The 15000-nt window shown below is 47.5% G+C and overlaps 1 protein-coding gene across 1 annotated transcript in view; it reads right to left on the minus strand.

Moving 5' to 3' along the window:
• The window catches only part of LOC310807470 (protein unc-13 homolog B-like), a gene marked incomplete at its 5' end in the record, with an annotated part of 116480 nt that overhangs the window by 32809 nt on the left and 68671 nt on the right, over window positions 1-15000 (minus strand). Inside the window, 7 exons of the mRNA XM_083673966.1 lie at window positions 363-532; window positions 945-1086; window positions 3147-3374; window positions 3898-4117; window positions 4858-4932; window positions 7782-7857; window positions 8149-8198. Of these exons, the coding sequence (XP_083530092.1) occupies window positions 363-532; window positions 945-1086; window positions 3147-3374; window positions 3898-4117; window positions 4858-4932; window positions 7782-7857; window positions 8149-8198 (961 nt within the window). The remainder of the gene's footprint in view (window positions 1-362; window positions 533-944; window positions 1087-3146; window positions 3375-3897; window positions 4118-4857; window positions 4933-7781; window positions 7858-8148; window positions 8199-15000) is intronic.

Here is a 15000-nt window from a genome sequence, read left to right on the forward strand (position 1 = left end):
TTGGTTGTAAAAGGTCTTTGATGTCCCACTGGGCTAATAGGTTGCTTTTTATTCAATGAATATGAATGAGCTGCGCTGGCCCGTGATAGGCTGGGAGGCAGCAGATAACGTGGTTGAGCTGAGCTGAGGTGTGTGGATGGGTAGAGTACTTGGAGACTAGAGGCAGACTGATTTAACAACAGTGGTACTGTAGCAGAAGGGGTCTTGTATACACTGTACCTATCACATACTGTAGGTACAAAACACACACATACTGTGCTAAAAACACACGCGCACGCAGGCGCGAGCACACACACACACACACACACACACACACACACACACACACACACACACACACACCACAGCGGTACTGTACTGACCAAGGTTGTACCAGACGTCCATCTCTCCGCTCAGCGTTCGGACCTCGATGATGCTCTGACCCAGGAAGTCGTCTGACTCCCTCTTCAGACGCTGCTTCACTCTGGACTTGATGTCATCGTCCTCGTCCCACACACGCAGCTTGATCCTGTCTGACGAGTTGTGGCACTCACTGATGGGAGAACATATGGGAATATCCTTATTCATTGTTCATTTTTATACATTTTTATTTACTTCAAAACTATTATGGTAGTTGTTGTTTTTTTTGACACAAGCTAAGAAAGGAGGAGGAAGAAATCGGAGGACGGGCTCGATGTAATGCATGGAATGGAGAGAAAGAGTGTTTGATACCTTTCCTTATGCTATTCCACGCATAACAATGAGCCCGTCCTCTGATTTCTACCTCCACCAGCCTCCCCTACATCCCATGTGTTCAATATGTCAAATTACAGCATATTGAAATAACTTTGAGTTGTGGAGTTGCGAGAGAGGAAAAGAGGGGGACGATGAAAAGAGTGTATGGAGGACAGAGAAGGAGAGAGGAGAGGTAGAGAGTGTGAGAGAAAGAGAGGAGGGAGCCTCACAAGCTGAACTTCTCTTCCCAGACAGGGTTGAGGTTGCCGTAGATGGTCTTGGTCCTCTTCTTGGTCTTGCCCACCTGGACTGTCACGTAGGGGTCGCTGGAGCCTGTCTTGTCTTTGGCCTGGAGGCCCTGGGCACTAAGGACTGAGACACACACACACACACACACACACACACACACACACATATGCACGCACATGCACACACACACACACACACACACACACACACACACACACACACACACACACACACACACACACACACACACACACACACAAGGTCATTTGACAAGTGAATATTATAAGGCAATGAGAGATGAACACACACACACACACACACACACACACACACAGAATGTCACCCAATCACCCACACACACAGTTATGCAATGGATATACAATAGTAAAAATCCAATGACTTACAGACACAGCGGATATTATAAAAACATTCCTCAGCAATTACTTTTCCCTGCAGTGAAGCGCCTGCATCCAATGTCCCTGAACATTCCATTTGGTATTTAATGAGAAGTATACCCAGAGCAAAGCTTGAACCCAGAGACTAAAACATATGATTCAGTGCTCCATTTGACAGGATCAGCACAATCAGCACACAGAGAGAGAGAGAGAGAGAGAGAGAGAGAGAGAGAGAGAGAGAGAAAGAGAGAGAGAGAGAAAGAGAGAGAGAGAGAGAATGTGATTAATGCATAAAGGCCTCCCAGCAGCCTTTGCTCTCGGCAACCCAGAGAGGGTATAAGAAAGTCTACCCTGCGGGGGACACATTTTTTGCCAGTTGACATAAATGCCACACTGATCACCACAGGGGGGCTACATTCAAACCTTTCATCTAAACAACCACAACAGCAAACAACGTATTTACATCAGTGGCTAATCTTTCTGCCACCACACTTCAAACGCACGTCCATGCACCGACGTCCGCAGGGGGTCACTGTGATGTGCTCGGAGGACAGTACATCACAGTGCTCTTGGAGGAGAGTCATTCATTGGAGGAGAATATGTAAAGGGGAGGAACCTCGATCTTCTCCTCTGTTGCGTTTTCAGTGGGGGGACAGAGGAGAGGACACGAGGAGTGGTTGTTCCGAACAAATAATAAAATGTTTGTGTCTCCCCTATCGAGGGGCTCAGCAGCCCAAATCAATACACTGAGTGGCATATTTAATCTTTGTCATTGCAACAAAACGTATTACCGTGTGACATTTATTTATCGAATATTCATCAGGCAGTAGTCGGTTATTTGGATGGATATTTGAGTGTCAACAGCATAACTAGGGACAGTGCTATTAAGTGTTATTGGTAAGGAGAATGTGTTCTCATAAATGACTAACCTGGTTAAATAAAAGCTGAGTAAAAAATGGTGGTAGAACCTGGAGACCTATTGTAAACGTGCTCTATAAAACGCTATCCATTAAACCTTAAGTCCATTAGTCATCTTGAGAGTGGCAGAGAGAGCTTCTGTATGCCTACTGTCTGGATCTGTAGACAGTCGAAAAAAACAACATACATTTGCACATTGTGGACAAATCTCCATAATACAGTGTTCGCTGGCCAATCCAATCAAATCTTAACACCACTGATCGTAACGGTGAGAAGACGTGATCGCCTCGCCATGGCAACGCTGGCTGTCACACTGGCGTGATGTCTTTATGGTTTCCATGGTGACCGCAGCGGCCATGACGGCGCGGTGTGACTGGTTTCCAGGGCAGCGTCGCGGGGTCATAGTGACAGTGCTGTGACAGTGGTTACTGTAGTCTGGCTGGTGTGTGTGTGTGTGTGTGTGTGTGTGTGTGTGTGTGTGTGTGTGTGTGTGTGTGTGTGGTTCCAATGGTGATACTGTCAGTCAGCATGCTACTGTGGCATGCTGCGAGGCTGATTGGGTTATAATGATTTCCACTTATACTAATGTGTTGTGACTGGTTTCTGAAAGAAAACTGACTTCAGGGGAGGCATGTGGAGGTAGAAATCAGAAGACGGGCTTTGCGTTGTTGTGTGTTGCGTTGTTGTTGCTTTGCGCTTGTTGTGTGTTGTGTTGTTGTGTGTAGCGTTGTTGTGTGTTGCGTTGTTGTGTGTTGCGTTGTTGTGTGTTGCGTTGTGTGTAGCTTTGTTGTGTGTTGCGTTGTTGTGCGTTGCGTTGTTGTGCGTTGCGTTGTTGTGCGTAGTTGTGTGTAGCGTTGTTGCATCACGTACCGGTGATGGTGATCTTGGCGGACCACTTGGAGGTCCCATCCAGCACGCTTTGCTTGATGGTCTTCATCTGCTGGGCGTGGAGCAGCTTGGTGATGGCGAAGACGCGGCAGATCTCCTCGAAGATCTCAGGCTTGTTCCGCTCCCGGATCTTCATGCGGTCCTTCATGGCCGTGATGATGTGCTGCGTCCGGTCCTCCGTACCCGTCTTAGAACTCTTCTCTGCCGCCCCTGGGGAACGAGAGAGAGAGAGAGATAGAGAGAGAGAGAGAGAGAGAGAGAGAGAGATAGAGAGAGAGAGATGGGAGGAGTGGGAGGGGGTGGATAACAGGGGAGAGGTAGGCTGTTTAAATAGGACAGAGATTTTTTGTTGTTCTCACTTGTTAAGTTTCCCAATTTTTTGTCTGAGAGCCTTTCCTCCTCACACTCACTTTCTCTCTCCTCTACTCTAGCCTTCCCAGTTTCCACACCTCCATTCCCTCTGCTCACTCCCCCTCTCAGCTGCCCATACTGCCCTTTACTCCTCTCCTCTACCCTCCCCTTCCCTCTTTCCACACCTCCATTCCCTCTGCTCACTCCCCCTCTCAGCTGTCCATACTGCCCTTTACCCCTCTCCTCCACTCTCCCCATTCCTTCATTCCTCTCCTCCATTCCCTCTGCTCACTCCTACTCTCACCTGTTCATACACTCATTTACCCCTCTCCTCCACTCTCCCCATTCCCTCATTCCTCTCCTCCATCCCCCCTTCACTCACTCTGAAGGCAGTCGGCGTTGAGCAGCTCCTGGCACTTCTCGTGAACTTTGACCCCACACTCGGCACAGCGCATGCCCTGGCGGGCGATGCCCCACAGCAGTCCCTCGCACTCATAGCAGTAGGTGGGTGTGGTGGCGGTCCAGACCTCGAAGGCGTGGGGCGTGGTGCAGGAGATGGGGTAGATCAGGGCCTGCAGGGTCTTCTTATACACGTGGTTCCTCTGTCAAGAGGCAAGAGAGAGGTGGAGGGAAAGAGGGAGGGAGATGGAGGGAGGGAGGGGAGATGGAGGGAGAAGGAAGGGAGAGAGGCGGGGAGATGGATGGAGGGAGGGGGAGAGTGGGGAGCAGACAGGAGAGAGGGGAAGTGAGAACAGGAGGAAAGAGAGTGAGAGAGGGAGGAAGATATATGGAGGGAGGGAGAGAAGAAAGGAGAGAGGGGAAGAGAGAGCAGAAGGGAAGAGAGTGAGAGAGAAGAGGAGGAGAGTGGAGAAAGGGAGAAAGAGAGGAAAGAAAGGTAAAGAAACCCAATTGAGAGAAAGGTGATGAGTAAAAGGGAGGGGAGGTGAGGGATGGATGGATGGATAGATGGAGAAAAAATGAAAAAGAGAGGATAGACAACATCAGAGAAAGTAAAATCCTGTTCCGTCAGGTGATGTGGTGTAGGTGGGCTGGCAGGCATGGTGGGCGGAGGGGAGTCGAGGTGCACACAGAACCGTGGGCTGACATACCCACTCATGGGGGAACTCAGCCCTCCTCTGTTTGTTTTGGTAAACACAGAAATGTTGAAGATATGAGTCACCAATATGACAGAGATAAGGAGAAAGTGATGCACAGCACCATGGCTCTCAGCGGGAGCGCTATGTGTACATTCATATTCAGGCCAACACTCCAGAGGAAGAGAACCTGTGTGTGTGTGTGTGTGTGTGTGTGTGTGTGTGTGTGTGTGTGTCCGTCCACTAACCAGCTCCTCGTCCTTGAGGGAGGTCCGTGTCGCCAAAGTGTGAGAAAGCGCAGCCTTCCTGGACTGCAGCATGGACTGGGATGGAGAGAGGGAAAGAGAGAGAGAGCGAGAGAGAGAGAGAGGGGGGGGGGGGGGGGATTGAGAAGGTTATTGTCCATCAGGAGACACTTTATCACATTCATAGAAAACCTACTCAGCCAAAACAAACACTCTAAACCTAAAACATTACTATCTTACACACCTACAGTGCATTAACCGCAGCTTCACATCATTCCTGGACGGATTATAACTCTGATCAATACAATGTCATTTTCTCTGAGAAGCATGTGATCTTTTTATTTGGAAGGTCAAACACAATGAGTAGATAGAAGAAATGTGCAGTTAAAAGTTTCGGCGACAGTCTAAACAGGAGCTGTTATCCAGAATCACGCTAGGACAGCTCTGCTTTGACCCTGGATTAAACACCTAGGGGTGGATCCTCCAGACACAGATTAAGCCTAATCCTAGACTAAAATGCATTTTCAATGGAGGTTTATAATTGAAAATTATCAGTACAGGACTAAGCTCAGACTGTGTTCAGGAAACCAGCCCCTAGAGTTGGAGTGACACAGAGTGATCCACTCTGGTTGTCTGAGGACAGCTTAGCAGTTAGTGCTTCAAGTTAGCGATGCTCGGTTGCATTCCTGTGTCTGGTTTCCCTCTCCCCCTGAACCTCTCAGCGGATTCAATCCTCATAAACATGCTAAGAGGCTCTCTGACTGCCTGGAGTGCCCGCTAGCCATGCTAATCAAACAGCTTAGCGCACTCTGAGGTATTTAGTAGCTCCCTGCTAAATGGCATAAATGGCTAAAATGCTCTGAGGGGGAAAAGGAAAGGAAACAAGACCCAATAAAGACCTCTTTCTCTGCTAGCATAATCACGCACCGTCTGAGGCTCCTTTTCAATCTTTCCGAAAGCGCTTAAGTGCTAAGTCGAAAGAGTGTGTGGGAGACGGGGGGGAGACGGGGGGGGGGGGTTTAATTGGAGTGTGTTTTCTCATCAATCTTTGTTTTGAAGGAGACATATTTCGTGTTTCGATCAGGATTCAGAGTTGTTGGTTGTTTTTTTAACGAGAGTAAAGCTGATCTTTTAGGCTTCTCCTGGGGTTCTGAATACATAAGACTGTTGTGTCTACAGGGGCTGTGTGGGGTAGAGTTGAAACCGAGAATGTTAGTCACAAATCATGGACGTCATTGATTTGTTTTTGCCAGTATATAAGCATGTGGTCATGACTCCCAGCTTGTGTTTCCCTACGCTGGCAGACAGATCCATCTGTCTCTGCATCCACATCCCAACTCAGTCCTGTGTGTGTGTGTGTGTGTGTGTGTGTGTCAGCGGGAGGCTGGTTGAGGTTGAAATCGGAGGACGGCTCATTGTAATGCATGGAACGGACTGAGCAATGGTATCATGCAACGTGTCCGTCCTCCGATTTCTACCTCCACCAGCCTCCCCTGATGTGTGCAAAGGTACATTTTAAAATCCTTCAGTCCTTCACTACCACTTCAGTACCATCATAACACTCTAGGAATGTAGAAGTGCTCCCAGCGAGGAGGAACACCAATGGGGAGGTCATGGATAAAAGCCTACAGTACTTACCATTGCCTGAGGGCATGAGGGGACATGGTGCACATCGAAAGAGCAAGATGATAGAAGGAAGAAAATAATAGAAAGGGTTAGACACAAAAAGAGGGGAAGGTTTTCCTCAGAGAATGTCAACATTCTTTACCCCTCCCACATCAACCATACAACTCGGTTCAAACCGACACTCAGCGCAGTCATCCTGTGCTACACGTTGCTTTTAAAGGGTACATGAAGGTTGTAAAGTAATAATAATAATTTTTTCTCAAAAATACCTTTTAAAGGTTTTTTCTACTACACTGTACAGCTGCCTTGCCCAGTTAAAAGGTATTATCTTACGACAGATCTCGCAACTCCGTCCACACTGATCTCTGTCTGACTACTCGCGAGCAATTATGGGAAGGATGAAAAATATGCGTCAAAGCGTTACCATGGTTACAAAAGGGCAGATGAACTTTTGAAGTTGAGTGTGCGCTATTTATTACGTCTGGCAATGAGGACGATAACTTGCATAGATTGGTCAGCTAGCCAGCTGGTTTAGCCAGTCACATTACATACAAAACAAAACTTGCGGAAAATCTTGTAAAGCAGAGTTCCACGATTTATAAGACAGGTTGTTCAGGCGTTGCCACATCTGTCGTGAGACAATGGAGTGAACCGAGCATTCAAAAAGCTGTGAATACTGGCTCACTTGCTGTTATGGTAACTGATTGTGAATTGTCAATTACGATAAGAGCACCTGTCTTGTTTGAACCATGTGGGGAAAAAGCAATACAAACACAGACAATATGTCTATATGTTTATGCAGGCTGAGGAAGGTCCTAGATGACAGAAATGTTGCTGCCATTCTAACCTGGTTCCCAGGCTAATGCGTACAGCACATACTGTATGAGCCTGGAATAACAATGACTCAAACCTGGCCTTAGTAGGAGTGAATTTACTGTGTAGTATTTGTATCTGTCATTATTTAATTTCAGCGAATCACACAGAATCAGAAACGTGGCTCAGAATCAGAAACGTGTGGTGTGCAAGCACTGGGGGGAGGTGCTGTGGGAGATGACTGATGTAAAGTAAAGACAATGGCTATGTGCTGTCCGTTTTCAACGCTCTTTCTATTGGCTTAATGAAGGCCAATTTTGACGCGTTGGTCCACCAAACCTTTCGTGCATTTGGGCAGAAGTGTCTGGGAGAGAGACAATTGCCATTATGGTTTTGCTCCGCAAATACATACTTAACCTTGAACTACATGTCGATCTGCGCCATTCTCTTTTGTTTATGTTTGTTTTAAAAGAGGAAGAAGAACTCACCAGTTCACTGACAAGGGGGATGGGCCTCCTCTTGCGGAGGTCAGGCATGCTGTCGATTCCAAAGGGTGTGTTTCCACTGTAGACACACACACACACACACACACACACACACACACACACACACACACACACATGTAGAGGAACAACACATCAACATAGGACAGATACTGTAGTACTTGTATGTAGAGTTAGACACAAAAAACAGCATTTATATGTACACACACACACACACGCACGCACGCACGCACGCACGCACGCACGCACGCACGCACACACACACACACACACACACACACACACACACACACACACACACACACACACACACACACACACACACACACACACACACAGAGCAGTGTCTGACCCAGGTTTGGCCCATGGGTGTTTGCTGGGGTCGCCATCTCCATCTTGGCCCTGTAATAGAGGTCAAAGGTCAGCCACATAAGCCACTGAGACTGACAGGGTTTATAGGATTTATCATACAGGTGCATAATACATACATACATACATACATACATACATACATAATATCATGGCAGAGAGAGAGAGAGAGAGAGAGAGAGAGAGAGAGGGAAAGATAAAGAGAAGGATTGGATTGGGTTGGTTGAGTTGCAGTGAAGCATGCCATCGGGTACTCCCACCAATCTGACTGTATTGGATGAGTGAACACACCGATACTCTCCCACCCCAACAAACAAAATACACACACACACACACACACACGCACACACACACACACACACACACACACACACACACACACACACACACACACACACCACCCACACACAGACTTAACATATAACCTTCGCCTGTCAAAGATACAGTACCTTCTGCTGACTCATTAGCTAGTTTGTTTGGCCACAGAGACAGAACAGATGAGCAAATATTATCAATACTATTATCAATACTGTCCTTGATCGGATCAAGGATAGTACTGATCACTCACGATTTGAACTAACTGTTGTTTGTATATTGAACATGTGGTCAATGAAGGCCTACCCAGCATGTACAGTCTGACACAAACAACAAATAACCAACATCAGGGCATGCTTGTATAGGGATTGACATGATAAAAAAGGCTTTAAAACAGCAAGGAAGAGACAAGACCTGATCTTCAGCTCGAATTCCATCTAAAACAGAGGAGAGGTAGATAGATAGACACACCAAGAGAAACAGAGAGGAGAAGAGAGAGAGAACTTTAGTTTACCTTCGCAGACAGAAAGAAAAAATCTCACTCCAGATGATGAGTCATTTGCAATAAATGCTGTGTAACGCTGGAAAATGGGAGTGTGGGCTTTCAGATGGATGGGGTCATGAGGTCATGAATGTTTTACTAACATGTATAATTAATCATGAAAACGACTGTTAATATTTCCCTTTCCCATCCTCTTTAGTGTCAGGCTTGCTTTCAGAGGACATAATGAATGTTTTCTAATTCAGTAAATGGCTGGGGATGTCAGGCATGGAATGGGTGGAAAAGCTAGTCCTGCAGGTGATGCATTGCTCTTAGTGAGGCATTAAAGTATGCAGTATTGGAGAAGAGCTAACGCTGTATATCCCATGGGCCATTCCCCCTACGTGATGTACTATAAGTGATTTAATTTCATGTTATGGTATGAGAATAATCAGATAGAATAATAAAAGATAAACTCAGTTGATTTAAAAAAAGAAAAGGTTAAAACATACTGTATTGTGCTTCCACTGCTGAACACAAAAAGGAGATTTTAAAGGGATTATTATTCTAGAGATTAAAGAGAATAGGTAAAAAGGAGGAGAGGCTTTGATCACTAGAAGATAGAAGGTAGTCCGAAAAAGATCTGAGGTTTTTTGTAAGCTTTGTTTTCTCAGAAGAGAATGTAATGCTGACATGGTCAAGAGCTTTATATTCTCTATGATGATAAACCAAACAATCTAACAAGTGATAGTTGAGAGAGATAAAAAAAGAAACATAAAAGTGAGATATTAAAGTGAGGTATTAAATTCAATGATATTCAATAATAATGAATAACACAGCGCTGTATATTGAGCGTGCACTTCCTATGCCTGATGAGAGTTGTGCATGGAAGTAGAGGCGAGTGGATGAGCAGGTGAGTGGTTCTGCATACCTGGGTTGAAGTCTTCCTCTGAGTAGGTGGACAAGGTCATCATGGTAGAGAGGTGGCGCCTCGTCTCCCTCTTCTCCCGCAGGATCTGTTGGAAAGTCCTGAGGCACTTCAGCCTCCGCGCATCCCTCTGACTCATATCCAGGGGGCGCTCCGCTCCCTCCCCCTCCGCCTCTGCAGGTGACTCTCCCTCGCCCTCTGGGGCTGGTGTGTCTGTGGTGTTGGGCTGCGGTGGCGGAAGGGGTTCTCCCTGCTGTGCCGGAGGCTCCTCAGCCGATAAGGAGAGCGAGAGGGACTCTGCGGTGGTGCATTGCGAAAGCGGGGCGTTGACTGCAGGGATGGATGCGTTGACCTCGGTGGTGGTGGTAGTAGTAGTGGTGGTGGTGGTGGGGCCTTCGGCTGGGCCCTCACAGTTGGGTGACAGGGCAGTGCTGCTGAGGATGAGGTCTGGGTCTGGGTCTGGGTCTTGGTCTGGTCCTGGGGGACAGGGAGGGGGTTCGTAACTCTCTATTGACTCCTCTGGGAGGTTGTCGTGGACCTCTTCTGGTAGGGGTTCTATGGGGCCGGAAGGAGCAGAGGACAGGATGCTGGTTCTATTCAATTCCTCAGTATCATCACCAGCCCCCACCACCGCCTCCATCTCATCCACTTGGGATGCATCTGTACAGAGTTGATCCATTTGAGGCCCATCGCTGGGGCTTGTGGGTAGCTCCACCGTGGGCAGCTGGACCTCAGTCTCCTCTCCAGGACTTTGGGCTCCGGGCCCTTCCAGCTTGCGTAACGCCCCTCGTAAAGCAGAGCTGAAATCAAGCACGGCTCGGCCAATGCGCTTGACGTTAAAACTTACGTTTGGGACCTCTGCACTATCAGGGCGAGGGAGGTTGCAATCAGGCTCCAGAATAGTCCCAGCTCCCTCCTTGACATATGATACGTCCGCTTCAGCTACAGCAGCACAAGCAGTTGGTTCAGCCCATGTTCCCTCTGTAGACTCCTCATTCATAACATGCTCATAGGTGGAATAGGACTCTTGATAACCATCAACTTGGCAGTCTGAGGAGTATGTCAGATCTGTGGGTGGAGCATATCCATACGCTTCCACCTCATCAATGTGTCCCTCCACTGAGTCATAGCCAGAGCTTTGGGGGTATGAACAGTCAGCAGCACACTCATACCCCAGGCTTGGGCTCACTACATGGGTGTCTGTCTGAACTTGAGTCCCAGGCTGTGGTTGCGGCCTCCGTCTGCGGGAGTGCCACTCTTCCCGGCTTGACGTGCTAGCGGGGGAGTTGTAATGTCGTCCAGAGTGGACGGAGAGGTGCTCAGAGCTTCCAGTGGACCCATGGCCCAGAGTATTATAGCCTCCACTCCTGTAACGATCCCAGCTCCCCGTTCCCTCAAAACAGGGAGGCCCCTCTCCTTCCTGCTCCTCCAGGCTTCCCTGTCTGGAGTATCCATCCTCTCCATGCCACCTAGACCCCCCAGTCTGTAGGGAAGCATCACCCCAACCCTCCACCCCACCCCCACCCCCACCACCACCACCACCGTGGCTGGACATGGGCCTCTCCAGGTCTGAGCTGTGGCCTGAGGAAAGAGAGCTGGTGCTGCGGCAGTCGTGGCCGTCCTGCCTCTCCAGATAGCCGAAGCTGAGTTTCCTGGCCACCTGGCCCACAGGGATGTCAGAGCTTTGGTCCGAGGCGTCCTCTGGCTCCTCCTCCTCCTCCTCCTGCTCCAGGGGTTCCCTAGACTCAACACTAGATGGTTCTAACCTTGGCAAGAGGAACTCTCCGTGGATGCTGTGGCGTTCATTGTAGGCTGATGGTTGGCATGTGTTTGTATCAGAGGGGGCCCTCGGCCTACCCAAACTACCATAGGCACTAGCGGGCCTCTGTCGGGGGGAGTAGGGAGGTGTGCCTCTGCCCCCCACTGCTCCAGACCAGGTCGCTGCATGGGTCCCCGCGCTGACTTTGTTACCGGACCGAATGCCTTCAATCTCTAGAAGTACGGCGTCCACACAGGAGGACACCTCCTCAACCGAGCCTCGGACAGACGACAGATAATCTCGTAGATCCGAGATCTCCTCCTGGATCTTGTTGATCCCTCTCAGCTCCTTCAGGATGTGCTCGATAATGGCGCTGGACTCCTCTTCCTCATCTTCTTCCTCCTCCTCCTCCTCTTCTTCCTCGTCTTCCTCCACTAGTGTCTCTTGCCGTGCTCTGTTGAAATTGTAATCCACACAGTCACCCATCGACCGAGGTCTCTTTGGTTCGACGCGGGTGCGTTCAAAATCCGCCATGCGTCCTGCTGCTGCTGCCGCTGCAGCGAACCCAGAGCCATTTATGTCCGGGCCAATCCGGTTCTGGCATGGGGCTGCTTGTTTCTGCTCAAGAGTGCTCCTGATCCGGTCTGGTTCAATAGTCCGTTTCTGGTTTCCCGGAGACCGACTACTGTTATGCTGCAGAGTGCAGGGGATCCGGACACACCCCTCTCTGTTTAGCTCCACCTCCCCAACGCAGGGTGCCACTGAGGCCCCACCTCTGTGTCCTTTACCATTGGGAACCCTTGAAGACCGGAGAGTTTCTGCTCTGGTGCCACCCCTCGAATAGATGTTTGAACCCTCTTTTGCACCTTCGGTCCCTTCATCCTCCTCCTCAATCCCGGCGTAGTACAGCCGTGGATCTGCGGGAGGGTGATCTCCAGACCCTTGGAGGAAGCGATGGATCTTCCCCCGGATGACAAGCGCTACCCTGGGGTTTGGGGCCCTTTTTTTGGGCGTATGGACCTTCGGCTTGGTGCCTCCTTTGGGGGCGATTCCTGTCCCATGTTGCCCATTGAAGCGGTTTCTGGAGAACATTTTCAAGAAGGAGGGGGAGGCGTCCCCCTAGGTGTCCCCCCACATTGTTGTTGGGGTCACATTTACAATAGGGACCCGAGTGGCAGACGGAGAGAAGAGGCTTGTTCCCATTCACCCACACCTATCTGGGATGTTAGTCCATGGCTAAAAAGACAAGATAATGGGTCACACTTCACATTATGTCGCCCGTATATATAGGTGGTCCTCTGTGGCTCAGTTGGTGGAGCATGGCGCTAGGTTGTGGGCTTTATTCCTGCTGGGACCATATATACTGAAATGTATGCACTCACTGCAATGTAAGTCGCTTTGGATAAAAGCGTCAGCAAAATGACATATATTATATTATTATTATTGTTTAGTAATGCTGTTATTATGTTAGTAATAACAATGTATATATTAACATGCTGTCACATAATACATGTGCATTGTGATTGCTTTGTAATGAATTGACATAGAGTGGTTTATGTTATTACTCTAGTGAAATGACTGTTCCTTGTTCCACCTGTGTAATAACATGTCTAATAACACAAATTGCTCAATACAATGTTTTGACTTAAGTAATAGCATCATTACTATGTATAGTAAAAGTAAGGTGTAACAAAACGTAGATAAAACAATGCTTTGATGACTTAATCGGATCTTCATTCAAGCTAAGCATTCTGACACTGATAAACCATTGTTTATCACCTTTGTGGACACATTTCCTATCTCCTCCCATCGAAGCACAGTGAAAGAGACACACAATACGCCCAAGATTGGCTGCACAATGGTACATTTAGTTAACTACATGCTCCAGAAACCAGAAACCACAAGGACTTGGCACTTGAGATATATACTGTATAGAAAATGATGCTTTCTTCCCATGGCAGATGTTTTTGTCAAACGTAATTCATTTGAGTTCACAGCTTTCCATTAATGGAAATAGATATTCGCTATAGCAATTTGGTTCAAGCACCCTACTCTTGGGGACTATATAAGTACCACACCTAATTCTTGAGCTTGGCAGCAACTCCCTGTCTCCTAATTCATTTCCCCAACCATTAGGCAGTATTGCTGCTATGCCATTAACGTCTACCCCCTGTTTGAAAGAGAGGGTTTCTGTCAGACTGACATTTCCAGTGGCCCAGAAGAGGGAGAGCAGAGTACACTGAAATCACATCATGTGGGTGGACACTGGTTGGCTATGAAATACATTTATCTAGGAAACTGTAATCCTGAAGACAATTGAAATAGGTTAAATAACTTAATTTCTTTCGAACAAGTAAAAAAATAAAAAAATAAAACATTAATTTTTCAATAACATATAACGAATATTACTTAGATGAATCATGTGGTACTGAACCAACAGGAAATGGAATGTGGACATCTATGACGCATGTTCTGAAGCGATCACACAGAATTCACCCCGAGGGTTCTATGGCTAATTTGAGATAGTAGGTAATGAAATATCTCTTCCCTCTTAAGTTGAATTTCTTCCTCCCTTGGGGTGTGATGGCCATGTAGTTGCCATGAATGGCACAGTAATTGCTCTTCCCCAGTCCATTTCAGCCCCTCAACATAACATTCCTTGCTGAATCTCCTTCCTCCCAAGGACGGTAAGCCTTGCGGTAACCGACAGGCGTGCACATACACTCACACCGCACACAAACACACACACACACACACGTACCATTAACACACACACTGGACATACGCACACATGCGCACACACACACACACACGCACACGCACACGCACACGCACACTCACACACACACGCACACACACACATACACACACACATACACACAAACACTCTCTACTTACAGTACCAGTCAAAAGTTTGGACACACCTTGCCAAGAGTGTGCAAAGCTGTCATCAAAGCAAAAGGTGGCTACTTTGAAGAATCTAAAATATAAACCATATTCTGGTTTGTTTAACGCTTTTTTGTTTACTACATAATTCCATATGTGTTCCTTCATAGTTTTGATGTCTTCAATATTAATCTACAATGTAGACAATAATAAAATAATAAAAAGAAAAACCATTGAATGAGAAGGTGTGTCCAAAGTTTTGACTGGTACTGTACATCCAATGTATGGCCTATCTAAAGATGGATTGAAAAATTAAAAAATTATAAAAATTGTCATATACTACAAACTGTGGTAAAAAAAATATGTTTCACTAGTCAGTCCTCTTGATATTCACCAGTTAATGTCATCTCAGAGTCGGCCTGACCTACAGCAAACCTGACCTATGGCTCAAGGCATCAAGACAGTA

This window comes from Argentina silus (assembly GCF_951799395.1).
Source record: "Argentina silus genome assembly, chromosome: 7".
Classification (NCBI taxonomy): Eukaryota; Metazoa; Chordata; class Actinopteri; order Argentiniformes; family Argentinidae; genus Argentina; species Argentina silus.